Raw genomic sequence first — 22,500 nt, 5'->3', positions numbered from 1 at the left:
AAATATGATCGTAAATCAAATCATCGTGAGATTATGTGCACATGAACGCGCTTAACGTCCACTCCCACAACTGTTCTTATATGGACCGAGACACGCCTTTACTTAGTCGAATTAGCATATAAAGATCCCAGGTAAATCTGACTGAAATGCAGGGATTGATGTTGAGGATCAACGGCAGGACGTAAGAAAAGAGAAATTATGCGGACACGGAGACAGAGGTGATGGTTGATGAGGTGGAGAGGAGAAAAAAATGTCCTTTTGGAGGCCAGACTAGCAGCATTTCAAATCAACAGAAAAATGCAGTGGCTCACAGTGGTGACTGCTATGAATGCAGTTTCACCAGAGGTGCGTACGTTGGAGGAGGTAAAGAAGAAGTGGTTGGATTTTAAAAGAGAGGTCAAAAAACGAATAAGCGCACACACTCCGGAACTATAAACTTCACAGGACGGAAGGGAAGTTTCGGTCAACGAGAGAGAGGGAGAGAGAGCGAGAGAGCTGCATGGCATGAGAAGAAAGACAGACAAAACGATTTGATCATCTTTTTTTACTTAATGACCCTGACGCTGTTGGCTATTATTTTGTTGATTTCAGCAGTCATTTCTGTGGTTAGAATCGTTCATAAATTCTTTTATTTTGCGTCTTGTAGATCTACGTTCCGAGTGCTCCGATTCCCTAAATTGTGCGAGGACACTCAGGTTTAATACTGGCTTCACCACTGCTGTGAAATAAATGCATTCGATTTTGAAACAGTTTTGTGTTATTTCGCCTTTCATAGGTTATTGCATGGTTAAATCAATGAATTTCATTAAACCTACCACCAGACCAATTTTAGATGGTGACCTGGAAATCTGCCCCAAATATTCCTATTTCATATTATGGCCATGACGCACAAACACATGGAAAAGGTAAGGGTATGGAGACGGAATTGTTCACATCTAGTCAAAACGCCACTATATTGTCACCCGCAGGATGAAAAGAAATGCAGAAATAGGCACAGCAGGATGATAACCTACTGTTTAACTATATAAGATTTGCCCCCTCGCCATTTTAACTTTCCCCTGCAGTCACTTCATCCTGGCGCGATAACACTCATCAATGATTGACACAAGACCCATGCCTTGGTGCCGCCAATCTGCAAATTACAAATTTTATGCGTGGGCCACCTCGAGACCATGCGCAGAGGTTCGCATGTTTTCCCGGGAAGTATCTTTTCATAAATACCGTTTTATGTGTAGAAAAGTGCTCAGCACGATTTTAGTGCGTACGCACCGTTGATACATGTGGCCCTCTGTAACATAAATCAAACCCTACCCTCTCCACCCTCAGACCTGGCTCTCCTGATTCTTTATGAAAAGTCCAAGATGATAAGGGATCCCGGAGAATATTGCCAGTTTGGAAGAAACTGCATTTTCGTTACTTGATGGCTGCATTAAAAACGTTTTGTTTTGTTTCGATGAGGATTTGTTGTGTGATTCTGGATTTTGTGCGTGCTGCGTTTTATGAATACCGCGCATTGCAATGTTTCTTACTGGGATCTCACTCTCACCATCCAATGTATTGTGTTTATCGGATTAAGGCAAATGTCCGTGTTGGGCCTCTAACTCCCACGCGTGTGGATTCGGGCAAAGTCGTCAACTGTTGCACAGCCGATTTCCTGTAGACGTGGTCACTCTCTGTCTCTATTTTTTGGTTATCCTTGCTGATTTCGCCGCGTACTGTGCTGAAGTTAACGTCAGGAGAGTTAACGTCGGGTAACGTCATTTCCGTTACGCCGGGTTTTCGTTGCGTGCGTTTATCTCGGTGTTTGCCCGACCTTTGATAAAGACATCGTAAAATGTGCTATAATTGTCACATTCAAATGAGGAAGGACGCTGATGAGTGTGGTCGTTGTTGGTATAGGCCTGTTTAAATTTAGGCTACCTAGGATGTTTTATAGACATGATTTATTTGTAAACGTTTATGGCATAACACAAAATAAAAGTTAATTACTGCAATATTCACGAACCATCTCTCCCACAGCAAAGTCCAAGGTCGCAAATATAGTCGTTTTTTTTCATAAATAGGTTGATTATTGCATCTGTGTGGTGAGCTGATAAGGAGCAAAGTTTATAACCCAGTTGTAGACTACCCTTGAGCAAGCTGAACAGATTCATTAAATATTGATCTGTATAGATGGATCATAGATAAACTGCCCTGGATAAAGGTGACTATTTACATTTACATTTACATTTATTTATTTAGCAGACGCTTTTATCCAAAGCGACTTACAAAAGTGCATACAGTAGGTACAGCGACAGTACGGGGACAGGATGTGTACAGTATTTAGCAGATAATGTAGGCTAGTTTAAAAGATCTCGATATTCACCCTTAGGATTACAGCCAACATTTCGGTAAGGACCGCTAATCTCCATCGGGTGGCAGTCACACGCAGTTCCGCTTGCGTACCCCAGTAACATGTACGTATATATGCATTCAAGGAAGTGGAGAATATTATCCAACTAACAAGCCAACATTTAATTTGCTGAGTGAGAGCCTGAGAACTCTATGAATGAAACGTTTTCCTTCTCACTATAGTTCAATAGTACTGATCACTCATAGGCCTACTATTCAAATTTGTATGACTTAGGCTATCACAGCAAGGCTAAAATGGTCTTGTCAGTCCGGCTCATCTAGACTCTGGATAGGATTGGCTCAGCTCGGCATGGCTTTGTATGCCATGGCTGTGCTGAAAATGGTTATGACGTGTGTATGACGTGATGACATGGAGACGGACACCGCGAGTTTGCGGTTCAGTCAGACACGGACACTTTTCTGAGTGAACATCTGATCATCAGAATCTGAATATTTCTGAGATCATTTGGATGAAAGGACAGCAACTTTTAAAATATCAAATATCCAGTCTACAATATCCATTTTTAAAATCACAGAGCGGTTACACACTGCTTCGACCAAGCCAAAAGGATTTCAAAAGTAGGTAATGCACATTAGATGCAATAAAAGGGAATCGGCTGCTGATGGGTGAGGCTATTATAAACGGAGATACTCGTTAATCATTCAGAACAATCAAAGGAAAGGCCCAGAGTAATTATCAAATAAAGACAAATAAAGATGAGTTTACACTACTCGCTACACACCAATATCACAGATTCGATCCGTAATCTGTCTGCGTATCTCTGTCTCCCCCTGTCGGCCAAGAGCTGTAACAACTTCAATACCTGCGAGAGCGGGTGAGGCAGGGAAGCGTTGCGGTGGGGCGCAACGTGACTGCGACTGGAAAAGGAGTGTATGTTAAAGGGCTGTACCGCGTCGCTGTAGGTTCTTGTAAAATTGGGGCAGAGTTTGGGGAGGGTACATTTGTTACTCTCTCTCATTTGATTCATGTCCTTCTTCTGTCCTGAGATTTCAAATCACATTACATTACATTCATTTAGCAGAAGTTCTTATCTAGAGCGACCTCCGGCACAAGAGAACAGGAGTGTATCCATTGAAGTTGAATGAGCAACAGTGTCAGACCAGGCTAACAGCACTCCCAGACCAGTGAGTGTGAGCATAACACATTTTAAAAACCTTCTACTCTGGTGCCATCGAGAGCATTCTGGCAGGATGCCTCACTGCCTGGTATGGGAACTGCTCTTCACAGGACCGTATAAGAATAAGAATAAGAATAAGAATAAGAAATACTTTATTAATCCCGAAGGAAATTTGAGTGTCACAACTGCACCGTCCGGCACACATCAAAAACAACAAAAGAATAAATTGAATAAAATAAATAAAGAGGTATAAAATACAACAAATAGAAAGAAGTTTGTGCAATTATGCATTGGTAAGTTATCATGCTTGTGCTATGATTATATACAAAGTATAAAATGAATTATGAAACAAGAATAAACAAGGGTAAGGTTATTGCTATTATACAGTATGAAGTGCAGTAGAAAAACAGTTATTGTTGTACAATATGCAAAACAATGATACTGTACTAACAATAACTGTATAGTGCAAATCCTGACCAGATGGCTAGAGAACAGTTATTGTCCCATGTGCAACGATTATGTGTGTTGGGGGGGGAGGGACAGCACAGGGCATCAGGTCCATCAAACCATGGACTCTTTCAATGGCTGCGGTCAGGCAGACGCCTCCGCAACCTCAAGGCCAACACTGAGAGGCTCCGTAGGAGCTTCTTCCCCCAGGCCGTCAGAACACTAAATGCAGCTCAGACTGGAGTCTAACTTCGCTCTGTACATTTTTCTATGTCTTACACGTTTTTCCATTGTTTTATATCTTCCTTAAGTTATTTTTTTTAAATATTTTTTCTTTATATTTTTTCTATTGTGAACTGTGTTTGTGAGTAAATTATATTTTTTATGTTGTGAGTTTTGCACAGTCTGCCGACCATCATTTCACTGCACTGTACATTGTACCTTGGCATGTGACAAATAAAAAACTTTGACTTTGACTATTCAAGCCGTAGGCCTACCACAAGTTAACTTGTGCCAACCTGAAACTAGACAGCAAAGAAACTAAGGGAAGGTGAGTACACATATTACCATACACCACAGTCACTAGATCACAGAATCCAAAACACATTACACTAAGGCACGTGAAATAAACAGCAAGTAGCAGATGTCAGTGGGTGGGGATTGAAGTGGAACTGAGATGCAGTCTGAAGAGGTGGGTCTCCATTCTGTGTCAGTAGATGGCCAGCAATTCAGTTGTCCTGACCTCTGTGGGGAGTTCATTTCACCACTGAGGGACCAGTACAGACAGACATTGTGTCTGAGAAGGGCAACCCCATTGGGATGGGACAGTTAGTTGTCTGATGGTTGCAGAATGTAGTAATCTCGGTGGAACATATGGTTTGAAGACCGACTGTAGGTATGAGAGAGCTGTCCCATTAACCGTCCTGTATGCCAGCACCAGGGTTTTGAACTTCATGTGAGCAATAACAGGAAGCCAGTGAAGGGTGGTGAGGACGGGAGTAACTTCACTACATTTAGGGAGCTAGCAGACAATTTTTACAGCTGGATTCTGGATTAGCTGCAGGGATTTAATTGCACAGGCTAGAACAGCGTTTCTCAAACCTCTCCAGGAGGAACCCTTGTCCTGCATGTTTTAGATCTCTCCCTGCTCCAACAAAGCTCATTCAAATGATCGACTCGTTAAGAACTCCTGAAGCTGCTTAATAACTAACTGGTCATTTGAATCAGGTAGAAGACAAGCAAAGAGGGATTTACAGTAGCTCAGGCGTTGAGAGGACCAGGGCCTGAACTAGGAGCTACAAAAGCTTACTGCCCCGTGTGAGGATCGAACTCACGACCTTCAGATTATGAGACTGACGCGCTACCTACTGCGCTAACGAGGCTTGACGTACCTTTAGCGCGAACCGCTGTAGGACGGCGTTGCGCTTTTGGGCTTCATATAAAAAGGAAAACAATTACAAATTTACATGGTAATAACGTATATAAAGACATTCCCTCTCTTTCCCATGTAACTGCCTACAGTAGCATAGCTTTAGCGCTTAACACGGGGACAGAGGCTCACATAAAATTCCCGATTTCAGTTATAGTGGTTACCGCGTTAACCCGTTGCCCCATTGTACTTATCGATTCAGAGGCTTTGGATGGAGCCCGCTTCACGCGGGGACGCGCTCACGGAAATAAAGAGCGTCTCGACGGTTGCTATCCGCTTAAAGTGGGCAGTAATCAATTGAACCGTGAACCGTGAAGCATGCAGCACGTCAAATATTAAATAAAAATAAATCAAATAACACAGCAGACATATTCTACACGCTAATAATAACGTAGTTATTCGTGTTATGTAGGCTACTATTTTTTTAAAGAAGGTGTAATGTAATGTAAGGAAAGTGGACCGCGCATATATTCGTAAACGGATGAATCGGCGTGATATGAACTTTGTGTTAACGTAGCTTAATATTTAATCAACGGACTGGCTGTTAAGACTGCACAGCCTTAACTATTGCGTATTGCTGCAACGCTGGATGCTGGAGCCAGAGGCTGACCTGGTGCGCGTTGGCCACTGAATGTGTCAATAGTTCTTGTCTTTCTTAAAAAAAGAAAATCATTTTGCATTCATATGCTGCAGTACAATATTCGAATGGAAGATTAGACAAAGGTGTGTTGCGGAGACATACTATGTACAAACATGATTCAAACACGTAGTGTCCGCGGTCATGACTGGATTAAAGCGGTAAATCTGTGGCGTGCGGTGATTCCTGCCGCTGCTCCGTCCCGCGGTAGGGAGGATTACGACGTGCTTAGATTTTTACAATTTCCCAGAAGCACTCGTTAATGTACGAAGATATCTAAGAGCATCGTCATTTGAGGTGCTTTTGAGAAATTTTTGAGAATTTTTGATGCTTCTCAACGAGATTTTAACGATCAACTTTGTCTTTCATTATTTTATAATTTCATTTTAAATATTAGAACCATGGGATTTTAAAATATTTTTCATTCATTATTTCATTTTCAATAGCTTTTAATTATTTTATCATGTTTCATGTTTTAATAGTTGCATTAACTACATACATATATTTTCTTGAGTTATTTTGAGCTGTCTGTATTTCTTATTTGTCTTTGTATTTGAAAGTGCTTTGAGCTGCAGTTGTATGAAAGGTGCATTATAAAGTGTAATTATCATTTCTTGTTGCGGAAAATATGATGAGTTATTTGCGTAAGACAATAATGGAGATAATGAATTGCATTTACGTGTTGATGCATATTACATTGGCACTTTGGAAATCACTGTGAGCGTCTACTAGCGTCTATTACTAAAAAAAGGTTGAGCTTTGGATGTTTTTATAAGGCTGTTACATGTACAACAGGGGTCTTTATCAAAGAAAATAAAACTGTGAAGTTGCTTTACTGAGGTGATCACTTTGGAATCACCTAATGGAAGTACTCAGTGACATTTGTAGTATTAATGTGAACTTGGTTTACTGATTTAATTTTATGCAGTACAAACGCTTAACTTCTCAATCACTATGCCTCTCTAACGCGAACAGGAACAGTGATACTTGAAAGTCTGTGAACCCTACAGGCGGTGTTCATTATTTTCATTTATTGTAGAAAATTATCTGTATCTAAACCTCAATTCTTAATGAACATATACCAAACAAAAGACACGCACAAGAAATATGATATATTGTCATTGATTATTTAACAACACTGGTTTATTTAACAAAAACACAGATGTCCTTGGCAGCAGAAACCCTTCAGTTGATAACTTGTGGCACTTCCTTTAGCAGTGATGACTGGAAGTAAAAGTCTCCTATAGCCAGTGATGAGTCTCTGGCATCTTCTCTGAGAGATTCTCGCCCACTCCTCCTGACGGAACTCAGCCAGGTCAGTGAAGTTTGAGGCCTGTCTGACATGTACACCCCATTTCAGGTCTTGTTACAACATCTCCATTGGATTTATGTCAGGACTTTGACTTGGCCAATTCAAACCATAAAACATCTTTACCCTGAGCCATGCTTTTGTGGATTTGCTTGAATGCTTCGGATCATCGTCCTTTTGGAACACTCACTTTCAGCCCAGCCTTAGCTCTCAGACTGATAGTCTGATGTTCTGTTCAAGAATTCTCTGGTATCCCTCTGAATTAATGGTTCTCTTTATGGTGTGGAGTCCTCCAGGCCCAGAGGAAGAAAAACAGCCCCAGATCAAGACACACTACCATGCCTGACTGTGGGAACAGGGTTATCTTGGAAGTGGGCAGAATTGGGTTTTTACTAAACAAAGCATTTATCATTGTGACCAAAATGGTCAATTATGGACTCATCCAACCAGACAACAGACTCCCAGAAATCATCAGCTCTTTCCAGGTGGTTTCTGGCAAATTTAAGACAGGCAATTAGGGTTTTTCTAGATAGCAGAGGCTTCTTCCTGGCTACCCTCACATGAATGCAAGTTCTATCCAACCTTCTTAGTGTTGTTGGATGCACTATGACATCAGATTCAGCATATAAATAGGTATTCTTGGGTTGCTTTTTCCTTGATTTATTATTTTTGTGGCTCTTGGTGTTATTTTAGAGGGATGTTCACTTCTAGAGTTGGTTGCTGTTGTCCTGAATTCTGCCCATTTGTATATTATTTGTCTCACAGTGGACTGATGGAGCCCAAGTCTTTTCAGCATGATTTTATAACTTTCCCCAGACTGATACGTACTCACTACTCTCTTCCTGAGGTCTGAGGTCTCCTTAGATCTCAGCATGATGTGCTCTACATTCACCTGTATGGCCAACCCCAAACTGATCAGGTTTCTTAACTGTATTTATAAGAGTGCCACCCAAACTCCTTCCTACAGATCTGGTCAGTTAACTTGGTACCCACTTTTTTACCCACCTGACTCTACTTACCTACTTGATGTAAATATTGCTACAAGAGGTTCACTTATTTTTGCACATACAATAATTATATTTCTCTATTTTTATTATTACATGCACAATGTCCTCTAAAAACATCAGAAATCAGTAATTATAGACCCTTTATTTCAGAAAAGAAAAGACCTAATCTGATTAAATAAGGATTTCATGGTAAAACCTCTCAATTTCTAAAATTGCACATGGGTTTCACAAACTTTCAAGCATCACTGCACATAAGCTACATCATTAACAGGCCATCAGTAACTCAGGTGATCCAGTGTGTTACTTAAACGAAAAACATGACACTATCCTTTTTACCATCATACATATCAGTTTGAGTTGAAAATGTGATTTACATATTCAGTAACCAGGCTATGTTTAAATAAACTGTCTCTGCTTTAATAGTTGTTAAACTGAAATATATTTACATTTATTTATGTGTGATTTCATGTGTGTGACAAAGACTTGATTTATTTACATTTATTCATTTGGCATACACTTTTATACACGTACACTTACAAGTGAGGTACAATACAACACAAGTGAAAAACCATATAGAGTCAACAATATTAGAAGCGCTGCATGACCAGGTTTCAAAGGCTGGCCAGGCAAGGTACAAACTACAGGTAAAGCTAATGATTGTGTTAAACCATAAGACCATATGGTCTACCATACCAATAACCTTTTGTGTGTATATAGTTTCAGTAGGACAGTTTTGAGGCGAGAAGTGACGAGAAGGGGTAGTGTTTCAGGGGCTCAGGTGAGAGCAGAAGAGCTGTGTCTTCAGATGTTTCTTGAACATCTGAAGCTTTTCTGAGTTGTTGCCTTCTGGAAGCACTGCTGATGTAGCTGGTGAGAACGTCAGCACTCTGTGGTGACTGGCAACAATCATTCCTTCAGTCTGGGATTTTGTTTTGGACTGTGTGGAGTTTGTTCTTAAGCACTGCGGAAGCTACGATCCATGCAGAGGTGCATTCAAACATCTTACATAACTTTGGTACACTTAAAGGATTATCTGAAGAGATGCTCCATTTTCCCTTCCAGTCTTGTGGGTGATTTAACCTCTTTCTTCCTTCATTTTGAATGCTTCCTGCATGTGTAGCGCCTAACACCGCTGCTGTTCGCGTTTCTGAAGCATTGGCCGTGTCCGTGACGTCAGGACACTTCCGCATCGTCACCGCGGCCAACCAATAGAAAACTAAATAAACCGGAAATGACCAACCCTGGTCAGGACAAGGGAAGTTTGCGACCATTTTGAAATACGGCACCGCATAGGTAAGATGGAAGAGTCGCGCTTTCCTTCCTGATATTTTATTTCATGTTAATGCCGTCACACGTAATGTATGTCTGCTGGCTATTACTATATTACCGCAGGATGAACATTCACACTGTGTGTAAATGCAGCTGTCTCGTATTTTAAGATAGCTAACTGGCTAGCTAGTCGCGATAGGCGGTACTGTGAGGCCAAGCCGCATCGCGACCACGTTTCGATCTCGGTGTGTTTTTAGACAAACTGAAGATAGCGCTCGGACCGTGCGGTAACATCACCGCGTACGCCGTACTTTTACGTTCGTAAAAGCTAGTTAGTTGGTTTTTACAGTGGTTATATGGTTAAATTACCGAGTTGGCGACTGTCGTGGACGGGAGGTAGCTAGCTCGCTAACTAGCTAGCATAGGAAGTTGACGAGCAAACTGGCTAAGCTACATGCCACCGAAATTTTATTGACTACATTTCGCCAAAAGGCCAAGCAGCAGTGTTTTAATTAATCGGTGTCAATTTGTTTCTCTTATGGCGACCGAGGTTTAGTTCGGAGTTGAGACCCCCGATTTGGCTGTCTGGATGGCTAGCGTTAGCCTGCTAGCGGCGGAACCACTGCTGGTCATCTGTGGACACGTAGCGATAGCTAACCAGCTAGTTGTTTAAAATAATCAGCTAGTTATTATCGTTAAGCGACCCACATACGAGTAAGAAGCCAAGTGCCACCAGCCTGGCCTTTATTTTAATGTAAAACGTCCATATCACATCCATAGCACATGCAGCTACCTCACGATGTATAGATATTTTATACAAAAGCTCGTATAACCAGATTTTGGAAGTGCAAGGATGCAGTGAGACTTTGTTTTCTTTTTTAGTTCTGTGATTGAAGCACAACTCGTAAAAGTGGACCAAATCAAGAGATCACTTTACTGCACTGAGTTTTTTTATCATCTCCGCCAAAGTGTCGGAAAAAGGAGACCCGCACCCCCCGAGTGGTCATTTTCCATCATGTTCATTTATTAAAGACTTGTATCAGTCTGGCGACATCGATTCATCAAAACACGAGCTTAGGCCTGTGGGATTTATCTGATGTGTTGGGGAATCGAGAATCGGTGTTTGTATTGATTGGCACCTGTACAGAACTGATTTTAGCCTTGCATTGGCTCTTAAAATTTTCCAATCATGTTTGTCACAATTGCTTGAAGAATTGGTCTCATGCAACCTGAAGTCATATTTCTGCATGGAACCTAGGACTGGTGTGTGTGGATTATCCAAGGTGGAGACACAGCTCGTTCCCCGGCTGCAGAACTCCTTGAGGAGTTAGACAGGGATTGCAATATGCGTGACTGTTTTGGGGGGGGGGGGTTCTTGCAGTGGTGCTCCAACATTTTGGGAGGGTGCAGAGTATCTTGAGCCCCTAACCCCTTGTGTACGGAACATACACAATTTCAGAAAAAAAGTCACAGCTATACTCAACTACATGCAGAAAGTAAAAAAAAAAAAGTACTGTTATCACTGCATGTCAGAACACTCGTCCAGATTGTTAGCAGATCAGGATAAGTGTGAATTTCTCATCGCCAAATGATTTTAGTGTAAAATAAATGTCTAAAGTTTTGCATTGTGGTTAAGAAGCTGCAGCAACCAAGTTATAAAAATCTGTTACTGATGAGTCCACAAATCACAGCCAGGCTTTGCTATTTTGCATCGCGAAATATCTGAGAAATCCTGTTAGTTGTGCAGGGCGTGATGATTGTCATTAGACAAACGATGCATGGATGGCATTGGGAAACTAAGAACACCTCTGTAGCATCCTGGAAGAGGGAAGTGGTCTGTAGCAGGCCCCATCTGGCTCTTTCATCTGTCACATTTTAGCTGAAAGCGTTGCAGGCGTGGTCAGGGGAGCATCACCTTGGAAAGCTGCTATTGTGGTGCAGTGCCATTGTTCCATTCCGCAGGGAGACCCCCGTGTGTCTTCTCATGAGGTGAAACCTGATCAGGGTTTGCTGTAGTTGAAGGGCCTGTGGGGGAAAGGACGTGTTTTTGGGACCTCTCTGATCGCTTCTCCCCCTCCTCCCTGCAGGTGTTCCCTGATCCAGGCAGGATGGATAAGAGCCACACGGTGAAGCTCTTCGTGGGGAACCTGGCGCAGGACACCTCTCAGGAGGAGCTGTCGGCCGTGTTCGAGCCGTACGGGCAGGTGGTGAGCTGCAGCGTGCTGAGGCAGTTCGCCTTCGTGCACCTGCAGGGTGAGGGCGCCGCCCAGCGCGCCATCAAGGAGCTGAACGGCCGCGAGTTCCGCGGCCGCAACCTGGTGGTGGAGGAGTCGCGCGGGCGGCCGCTGCACTCCACCAAGGTGTTCGTGGGAAACCTGAGCGCCATGTGCACCGCCGAGGACCTGCAGGAGCTGTTCCAGACCTTCGGCAAGGTGCTGGAGTGCGACAAGGTCAAAGGTGAGGGAGGGGGGGTCTGCTTCTCTTACTGGCAGAACACGGGTGGTCAAACAGGGATGAAGTAGATGTTAGGAGAACCAGAGGCTAACCTCAGACATGCAGAAACGCACACTGCAGAGCTGGAAGCAGGCTGATTATACCCCATTCTCAGCTGTCCAACTCCAGTTTTGCTGACTGTAGTTGATCAGGGCCCATCCATGGACACAGCAATTTAAAAATCATCACTTCAGAAAATAATGCCTGTTTTCAGGTTATTATTTTGCTTGGTGTGATGTTTCCCGTCTCCCTTAGTGCAGGGGGTACAGGCTAACCGTTACCATTGGAAGCCGTGTCCTTAAGCTGCAGACGAAAGCTCATAACAGGAGCGCATTTCTTTGCCGGATATTTAGCCTTGCTTATCGGCCATTTTTGAGCCTTGCCTCGATAGACCTGCTTTGCACAGGCCTGGTGACCAGCACGTTCCTCATTGAGATGAGTATGAATAAACCCAGTTTACTGTGTGTAGCTGCAGTGTTATATTTGCTGCGGCACAGAAGCAGTCTGTATTTTTGGTGCTTCGGACAAGCCCCTGCCGTGCCCTGCCTTACGGACAGAGCTGTGTGGTGTAAACGCCGCCGCCCTGTGCCGTGTGTTCAGCCTGGGAGCGTACGTGTGTCTCCAGTGCACAGTTCTGCAGACAGTGCAGTAATTCGGAAGCGTCCTCTGTTTGTGTACTTTTCCTCGTTGCCTCAGTGTCCCGTTCAGCAGTAGAAGTTGCCATGGGAACACTTGCTCGCTGCATCCAATAGGACTAAAGTTACACTTGCTCTGGTCCACGAGAAGGTCGAGGTCGATGAAAGTTGCAATGCGATTGTGCTCATTGTGCAGAGTAACAAAATATGCGGAGAGTAATTTTAAAGGAGGAGTTCAGCATTAAAAAGAAAGATTAAATGTTGATTAAGCTCATAACTGGGCTTCCAAGAGGTCAGACTTAGTTTTTCCTCACTGGGATGTTGCTCCTTTTGTGAATTCTTTCTGCCTGCAGTTGCAGTTTAAAACCAAAGGAAGCATTCCCTTCATTAGTGTCCCATGCTTGAGTTGCTGGATGTGTTTGTTCTGCAGTGGGCTGATGGTGGTGACAGTGACGATGGTGGTGATGATGGTGGTGGTGATGGTGATGGTGATGATGATGATGATGATGATGATGATGATGATGATGATGACGATGACGTGTCTCTGGGTTCTAACCGGGTTTTCCTGTGCTCAATGACAGCCAGGCTCTCCTCCGCTGCAGGATACGCCTTCGTGCACATGGAGAACAAGGAGGACGCCCTGCAGGCCATCGAGGCTCTCCACGGCACCTCCTTCAAGGGCCGGCCGCTGTCCGTGGAGCTGTCCAAGGTGCAGCCCAGCAAGCAGTCCTCCTCCAGCAAGACATCCTGCACCAGCTGCGGGAAGCAGGGGCACCATGCCGGGGAGTGCCCGCGGGGCAAGCCCACGCTGGAGCAGTACCAGAGCCAGGCTGCCGTGCTGGCCGCTGCCGCCGCGGCCGCCGCGGGACTCCCGCTGCAGGTGCAGCAGAGCGTCCACAACTCTGTCTACAACACGTCCACCTTCGACCCCACCTACGCCGCGCTGACCGGCCTGACCTCAGCCAACGGCGCCGACGGCTCTCCCGTCAGCCCGGCCGTGTACGGCGCGCTGGCCAGCCAGGTGTACGGCTCGGTGGCCAACCAGCTGTACGGCAGCGTGGCCGACCAGGCGCTCACCTCCGGAGCCACGCAGGTCTACAGCTCGCTCACCGCGCCCGTCTACAACACGCAGGTGTACGCTCCCGCCGTGGCCAGCCCCGTGTACCTGAGCTCCCCCGTGGGGCAGGCGTCCGCCAGCCCCGCCTACGGCTCGCTGGGCGGGACCGACCCCACGGCGCAGGCCATCTTTGAGGCGGCACGGGCGCAGTATTTCGCGCAGGGCCAGCGTGTCCTGGCCGAGCAGAAGGCCGTCACCAAGTCCGGGGACAGGGACCGGAGCCCGCTGCGCCGCTCCGCCCCCCTGCTGCCAGACCCCGTTCCTCAGCCCCTCCTCCTGCAGCGGCCCAAACGCAGAGCCCTGCTCCCGACCCCGCCCGCCCGCGCCGACGAATCCGCTGCCGCCGCCGCCGCGCCCGAGGAGGACCCCGTCGCCAGGTGAGGCCCCTCCCCCCTGATAGGCCACTCCCACCAGGAGCCATTAATAATCCTATACCTGATTTCAGCCAGTACCCCGGTCTAAGCGCACACTTGGTGTCTTTAGGTTAGGATTGCATATCTTGTTAATTTGGTTTTCGAATATTCTGTCCATTCCTACATTGCATGTCACTCTGTATAGTGATGATAAGTAGTGATGTGCTGCACAGATCTGCAGACATTCTGAATCGAGGGGTGGGGATGGCTTTCAACACTGAAAGCACAGTTCTATAGCAGCAGAGGAATGTATTTATAGACATTCATAATAACTGTTTTGTGTTTCTCTTCCACACCAGGTACTATGCGGATTATTACCAGCAGTACCAGCAGTACCAACAGTACCAGCAGTACCAGCAATACCAATACGCCTATCCCACCGCCCCCCCGATGCCGGCGGTGCCCGCCCAATCAGCCGAGGCTCCGCCCGGCTACGAGCCACCCCTGCCGCCATAGTACCCGGAGCTCTGCCCCCCTCCCTCCTTTGCTGCCCTGACCCCGCCCGCCTCTGCCACACTTCAGAGCACCCCTCCGTCAGCGCTGTCTGTCCCTCCACGGGGGCTGTGGGGGTTGTGGGGGTGGGGGGGGGAGGCGGGGGATGTTGGGGTGTTGTCTGTTGTTAACAGGCTGCAGTCCTCCAACCTGGGTCCTGAGACAACTTGCTGAGCACAGTCAGAACTGTCTCCTACAGGAGGAAGATGTCACGCAGGGAGTGGACATGGTGGTTGTGGGGGAGTGGGAGGGGGTTGGGGGGTGTCGCAGTGGCAAGAGCCTCAGTACAAAGCCATAGTCGTCTTAATACTTTGGATCTTTGGTACAGCCAGATTTCAGTATATTCTGGGACTCTGCATTTAGCTGTGATGGCTGGGAAGGGGGTGTGGTTAGCACTGGGTGGGGGGGGGGTCAGTGCTGTCCCTTGCAGAGCAGCGGATAGGATCTTACAGCAGCGAAGAGGAAGCTCCGCCCCCTTTGTGAGAGCAGTCGCTCGGTTCCTGAGAGAAGACCTAACAAGCAGGGAGGTGTGGGCTCGTGTGCGGGTGCGAGGGGTGTGGCATCTGGGCTTTCGGTGGGGAAAGGACAGGGCAGGGGGCGCAGGAAGGCGTCCTTCCCTCTGTCCCGCTCGGGGACACGGCGGAACACACAGGCAAACTCCGGAACGCTGGAAGAACCTGGCTTCTCTCCCTCCGGCTCGCCCTGTATCTACCTCTGCTAGGTGTGTGCAGAGACGTTCGCCTTGGCAGCGTGTGGACTAAACGGCCACCTAGCACACCGTACCTGTCTGAGTTTGTTTAAAGGGAGCGGGGGTGTAGCGTTTTTCAGCAGTTTGTAGGGACTTTCCATTTTTGATAGATGGACATTCATGTTTTATTTTGTCTGTTTTTGAAAAAGGGACTCAGACAGCCAACTGCAGCCTTTGCAGAGCCGTGGTGTTTGGCTACAGTGCTGCTGTAGAGGTTTGACATCCTGCTGGTTTCATTTTTTGCTGATTTTTAAAATGTTTGACATGTTTTCCTAGCTGGTCTAAAAGCATTGGTCTGTATCAACTCAGAATCCTTTGTATTAAGGAATCATAAGCTCATAATTATTTGTCTTCAGTGAACATGCCACTCCTGGCCAATCAGTGGGACTGCAGGTATTCCTCTGTTTGTGAATGGTTGAGTAATGCATGTTGGTGGCAGGGTCATGTCAGTGACTGGGGAGCTACAGTGAATTAGAAAGCTTTCCTTTAAAATGCCAATGAACCTGTTCTTTTCCGCACAGTGGAGGACCACGCTAATTTTAGTCCACCCATCATAGCTGGTTGCTGATTCATTAATTTGGCTAATGTGTGCACCTTGTGCACTTCTTTGTAAAATAAATAGTTACTCAAAAAGAGTGAGTCACAGAATACAATTTTTACTGTGCGAACCTGTTTTTAGGTGTAACAGATTTTCAAGAAAAACTGTAAATGCTTTTATTAATTTTTCTCCTGCATGTGAGAGGACTTTTCATAATATTCATGTAGCATTGCAACACAAAAAGTGTAATGGTTGTAATAATAGAACTGCTTAAACTACTTACCTGCACAATAATATGCAGTGTTACAGCAGAGAGTTAGCTAAGCACAGTCCCCCGCGTAGCTGACCAGGCCCTGTAGTGTATCGCTGCTTAGTTTGCACCTGGCACCAACACAGCCACCCAGCTAGCTCAAACTTAGCTTTACTTTTTTACAGCTAGCTAGCTAAAAAGTTAACCACAATGTGTACACAGTTGTCTGGGTCACTGCTGGCTAGAGTTTCAGCAGTTGTGTGTTGAAACAGTTTCTGTGAAGGCCAGCGGTTGTCATGAGGCTAGCGAGTGGTCAGTGGGTAAAAACATGGAGAACGCCTGGCTGCCATTGCTCCTTCCTGGCCTGGCAGTGTCTGATTGGCTAAAACAGGGCCAGAGCAGCTAAACATGTGCAGTAGTGTGTTCAGGTGAGCTGCATAAAGGCTCCGCTTCAGCACCACATGTGAGATGTAGATGAGATGGAGAGGTTTCTAAAGGAATCGGTAGAGAATGGGTGATCCTTATTGAACTTGGCATACTCGATAATTGTGGAGAAAAAAAAAACAATCAGGTTATCCTGTGAATAGCATTCAAATGATAAACATCAAGAAGTCTAGATGCGAGACCTGTACCTACAAACATCCCCAGTTCGCACGTCAGGACAGGAAGTGTCCCGCATGGGCAAACGCTTAAGAGCTCAAGCTGTGAAAAATTAGACGAAATAAGAGGTGAAAACAAGACGTTAAATGTGACTATAAACCACATGAATGTAATCGGGTATAGTGAGCCATCCTAGTTCCAGCTCAACAGTGGGAAAGGGGTATAGTGAGCCATCCTAGTTCCAGCTCTACAGTGGGAAAGGGGTATAGTGAGCCATCCTAGTTCCAGCTCTACAGTGGGAAAGGGGTATAGTGAGCCATCCTAGTTCCAGCTCTACAGTGGGAAAGGGGTATAATGAGCCATCTTGGTTCCAGCTCTGCAGTGGAAAAGAGGTATAAGAAACAAGGTTGATTTCCATAATGATGAGGTAATTGGCTAGCTCATATGCTTGTAGTACATGAAGGTGGGCGCTGTTTAGGTGACGCACATTAGCGTTGTGTCCTTCACTGTGTAAAACAGTGGATAAATGGGCTCCTTATTGATTTCCTCGTGCACAGAGCAGTTGAGGAGCTCAGCCCTTTGGAAGTAGAGGAGTCCCTGTAAGTGGCTGTGCTCACAGCCTGGCTGACCAAAGGGGAGGCTGGGTCATCTGCAGGTCCTAACACACACAATGCACAGCATCCCGAGTGCTGTCAGGAGTGAGAAAAAGAAGCACGCACACATACACGCACATGCGTGTCCGCTGCCCCCCGCCCCCCCCCGCGCACACCTGCCCCCCGCCCCCACACATGCGCACACTTGGATTTACCAGGCCCACCCTACATATGCAGACATTACCTGGCCTTCCCCTATACACACACAACTCATCTGCCCCCCACACACCTCACCCGACACCCCCGCCACACACACACACCTCACCCGACACCTCCCCCCCACACACACACACCTCACCCGGCCTGTCCTGTCCTGCTCTCCTCCTCTGATTGTGCAGCTGTCTGAAGTTCCTGCGCTCTGGACTGAATGGCCAGTTTGTGGCTGTTTTTTTTTATTTTCAACATGATTTCACTGCAAATTTTATAAAGGCTTTTTTATTTTAATTCCTTTTACTTCTAATGTTTTGTATGTACTCCAAATAAAGAATGTTCTGATCAGTGCTATGAGCGGAGACAGAATTTTCTTCATGTCTGTGTTATACGTACGTGTCGGGACAGATGTATGCATATATGTTTCTGATCAGTTGTGATGTTTATCAGGATCCACTGAAAGAATGCAGTCTCCTGTGGCTTATCCTGAATGAATCCTTGAGCTCAGGCAGTTTCAGACTGTTCCACCTCCATTCACTAGTTTGAGGCTAAAAGCATGAGCTTCAACCACCCAGTTCAGCCTCTGTACCCCGAGAGCCACAGGAGCGACCCCTGGACTTCGGGTGGAAGTACAGATTATGACTGGGAAACTACAAACCAGAATGCATCACCACCATTATTTTATTTGGAGTGAGTGAACAACAGCAGCAATCTTGGCTGGCATACAGCAAAGAGTAGCGGAGGAGCTGTGAACCCGAGGCTGTTCTGCATGGGGGAGGCAGAAAGGTCTGCTAGCTGTTGTGTCTGATTCTGAAACGGAGAAGCAGCTGGACAGTATCGGTCAGAATGATGATTTATGCAAAGTCTTTGCCAGGAAGGTTGCAGTGCCTGAGTGGATCGCAGTGTGGAACGAGTTTGGCGGAAAGTAAATGAAACAGCGGCACAGGTCTGCAGGTCTGCTGCTCACAGACAGAGGGAGAGAGCAGTGCGGGTCTGTGCTGCTCACAGACAGAGGGAGACAGCAGTGTGGGTCTGTTGCTCACAGGCAGAGGGAGACAGCAGTGTGGGTCTGTTGCTCACAGGCAGAGGGAGACAGCAGTGTGGGTCTGCAGGTCTGTGTTGCTCACAGACAGAGGGAGACAGCAGTGTGGGTCTGCAGGTCTGTTGCTCACAGGCAGAGGGAGACAGCAGTGTGGGTCTGCAGGTCTGTTGCTCACAGACAGAGGGAGACAGTGCGGGTCTGTGCTGCTCACAGGCAGAGGGGGACAGCAGGCTGAAACAGCAGCGCAGGACTTTGTCCGAGCCAAGGTTGCACAGAGGAGAAACGTCATTTGTCTGTCCCTGAAGGGTGTGATCTCCGCCCTCTTCCCGTTAAACAAGCCATTGGTGTTCATGCATAAGTCTTGCTGCAGGATTTGGTTTTAACAGCTGCCTACCAGGAAGTTACAGCTTAGTTGGGTTTGTAGCTGTTAGTGGTGTATTTCTCAGTCTTGCTAACTGCAGTGGTGGGGGTTCCCCACCTGACCCTTCCCTGTTCAAGATGACAAACACGCACAAGGAACAGTTGCACATTAGCTCGTGAGCTGTAATGGTGTGAAGCAGGGACTGGCCTATTAGCTGTCAGCATTCAATGTGGTTTCACTCGATGTCCTGTAGAACTGGGGCAATGCTTTGCACCAGAGTCAGAGTCAGAGAGATTTTATTGTCAGCCCATCCATACGCAGTATCAGTAGGGTTGAAATAACGTTTCCCTGGGACCCATGGTGCTATATCCAATACAACTGAATAAATGCACAAGACAATAAATAAATATACAAGAGTAACATGACGTCAGATTTTTAAGGTGGTAGGCAGAGAGTGCAAGTAAATATGTACACAGAATACACTTTTTAAAGTGGCTGTGTGCTCGGTCCAGGGGAGTGGGCAGGGGCATGCTGTGCTCCGGGGGTGTGGGTCTGTTCCTGTGCAGGCGCAGGAGGGGAGGAGGGGGCAGCGAGGAGTTGAGGAGCCTGACTGCCTGAGGGAAAAAGCTGTTGCAGTGTCTGGCAGTGACAGTACGGATGCTCCGGTACCTTCTGCCATACGGCAGGGGGGCGAACAGTCCATGGGAGGGGTGGGAGGGGTCTGTGCTGCGACAAAGAGTCGCATTAAAAGTCACCAGAAAGAGAGGCTTCTTCTCGCTGTGTGATGACATCTGCAGCATGTGGTAAGCTATAGAAACAGAAAAGTGTGTGCATGTGTGTGCGTGCGTGTGCGTGTGTGTGTGTGTGTGCATGTGTGTGTGCGTGTGTGTGTGTGTGTGTGCGTGCACACTCTCCAATCCCGATGCTGTTAGTCCCTCTGAGAAGAAGCCACCAAGGCAATGGCAGGGAAAACAGCACTCGCACTCACACTCTCACACACACACACACACACACACACGTGCTTTCACACACACACACACACACACACACGCACACACACATGCTTTCACCTTAACCCTCTGAACAGGTACGTACCGCTAGATATGCTGTCTCTAAACTGAGCTCGTTTGGCTTCCAGCCCTGTTGCTGTGTGCTGCACTGTGTTCTGAGAGATGTGCCTAAACGTGTCAGCACCCCACTGTCTGCAGAGCACACACCTTTATGCTTTATGCTCTCAGGTGAGTCCTGTTCTCCGACCTGATTGCCGATGAGTATTCTGTTCTCTGTCCTTGTCATCTGCTTTGATTCCTGAGGACTCACGCACTCGATTTACCAGGCCCACCCCACATATGCAGGCATTACCTGGCCTTCCCCTACACACACACACACAGCTCCTCTGGCCTCCCTCCTCCCCACCCCCTGGGCACACATACACCTCACCTGACGGTCCCGATGGACTTGGCCATTTCCTCTTATCCGAAGACACACACAGGTGACCACCTACTGACCCCCCCGGACCGCTCCCAGGAGTCCACCCCCAGCCCCAGCAAGCATATCATTGACACAGAGGTAAGGAGCAAAATTAATCATAGTTTCATGTTTTTAAGTTCATAGTTTGTACATGTAACTGACCCAAACTGTTTAGGAGCTAAGACTCTCCAGCCACCCTCCTCCATCACCACTGCACCCCCCCCCCCCCCCCCCCGACTGAACCACAGGTAAGTGCTCTGCAGAAGACATTTTTACTGAATAAACACTAATGTTTAGTTTCAGAAATTCTCTTTTTTACTCATATGGAATACAAAAATGCAGTTTGAAAAATCCTGGCCTCTCTTGGTGAAAAACGTTTGACCTTTGTGTGTGTGTGTGTGTGTGTGTGTGTGTGTGTGTGTGTGTGTGTGTGTGTGTGTGTGTGTGTGTGTGTGTGTGTGTGTTTTGTGTGTGTGAGTGAGTGAGTGAAAAGCTGGGTATGACAGAGCAGGTTCGTGTGGGGGGGATCTGCTGAGGCTCAACACACACACACACAAACTGCTGCACATAGGGTCTTTCATTGCCTGGTGTCAAACATTCTCTCATCAAACTGTAGCACCACCTAAACTTCCTTGTTTTGGTTTCTGATCTTACAACTGGGTGAAACTGACCAAAGGCAGAGCAGCGAAAGTCATGGATTCATAGCGTCAGCTCTGGAATGTCCAAGTGTGCTGTTTATTCAGGGTACCTCTATGGCCTCGTCCGATTGGCCCAAGTAATGAATATAAAAGATAAAAACAAAATTAAAAAACAAAGGTTTTTTAGTCAAAGGCCCCACTTGTTAATTTGGTCACAGGCCCCACGTTGGTTAGTTTCTTTTCACGTTTTTGGTCATTTTTCCTCAGTTATTATGATGCACATACATATGCGGTAGTACAGCAGCTTTGAAGAGCTCATTTTTGCATGGGATGTTCGTAGGGGTAGAGCTTCACAAACCTGTTCGTTACAAGCCACCTAGTGGCTTTTCAGGGTAACTGCATTACAGGACTCCTCGCCAGGCACTAAGCCAAAGGGAGCCTGTGTCACCCTGCGCATGTAAAAAAGCACAATGCCATTGTTTTTCAAGCGACTTTTAATAACATATTTTTTTAATGGTTAGGAACTGAAAACACTTCAATATTGATGGACTGAGATAGATTTTGGGTGTTCTGTTCACAGAACAGTAGATAGAACAATGCATCCTGCTTTAACTTCACAGGGGGACTAGAATGTGCTCAATTTGAAAAAGACTTGGGAGTAATAGTTGACCCAAGCTTAATAGGATCTAGGCAGTGTGTTGTAGCAGTGAAAAAGGCCAACAGGATGCTGGGATATATAGCCAAAAGTATTGATTATAAATCTGAAGAGGTTATATTGAAATCGTACAATGCTTTAGTCAGACCTCACCTGGAATATTGTGTGCAGTTCTGGCCACCGCACTATAAGAAAGATATTGAGGCTCTTGAAAAAAGTTCAAAGAAGGGCAACTAAATTAGATCCTGACATGAAATATAAAAGCTACAAGGAAAGTCTTAAGTCTCTTAACCTATTTAGACTTACAGTAGCGAGAGGAGGCTTAGGGGTGATCTAATAGAGGTTTTTAAATTTACAAAAGGACTCAATAAGGTTAACTATAATACATTTTTAGGGTGAGTTGAGTCTATAGAACAAGGGGACATTTTCACAAAGAGTTATCAATACATGGAGTAGGTTACCAGGTCATGTAGTTGAGGCAGAGACCCTTGCTGTGTTCAAGTCTAGACTTGATGGATTTTGGATACTCTTTAATTAAGAAATGGCGAGCTTAGTTGGGCGGAATGGCCTGTTCTCGTCATCATATGTTTTTATGTTCTTATGTAGGCCTAACTCGT

General features: G+C 46.1%; 1 protein-coding gene and 1 non-coding gene across 3 annotated transcripts; one reads left to right on the top strand and one right to left on the bottom strand.

The window, feature by feature from the left end:
• Positions 1-5,286: 5,286 nt before the first annotated feature.
• On the bottom strand, positions 5,287-5,359 carry trnam-cau. The gene has a single exon. It is a non-coding gene; the product is annotated as a tRNA-Met (tRNA).
• Positions 5,360-9,623: 4,264 nt separating this feature from the next.
• LOC118774044 (RNA-binding protein 14-like) lies at positions 9,624-14,823 on the top strand. Of its 2 annotated transcripts, none has more exons than XM_036523154.1 (4): positions 9,624-9,652; positions 11,716-12,085; positions 13,359-14,250; positions 14,586-14,823. In XM_036523154.1, exons 2-4 carry the CDS (start codon positions 11,737-11,739, stop codon positions 14,740-14,742), a joined length of 1,398 nt encoding a protein of 465 aa, XP_036379047.1. In that variant the 5' UTR covers positions 9,624-9,652; positions 11,716-11,736; the 3' UTR covers positions 14,743-14,823. The 2 variants fall into 2 exon arrangements, with proteins under 2 accessions (XP_036379047.1, XP_036379046.1); XM_036523153.1 differs by having other exon boundaries at positions 13,338-14,250.
• The last annotated feature ends 7,677 nt before the right edge of the window (positions 14,824-22,500 follow it).

Source organism: Megalops cyprinoides, chromosome 3, assembly GCF_013368585.1.
Source record: "Megalops cyprinoides isolate fMegCyp1 chromosome 3, fMegCyp1.pri, whole genome shotgun sequence".
In the NCBI taxonomy this organism is placed as follows: Eukaryota; Metazoa; Chordata; class Actinopteri; order Elopiformes; family Megalopidae; genus Megalops; species Megalops cyprinoides.
The sequence above is the reverse complement of the archived record's forward strand: the minus strand, read 5'-3'. Positions and strand labels throughout refer to the sequence as shown.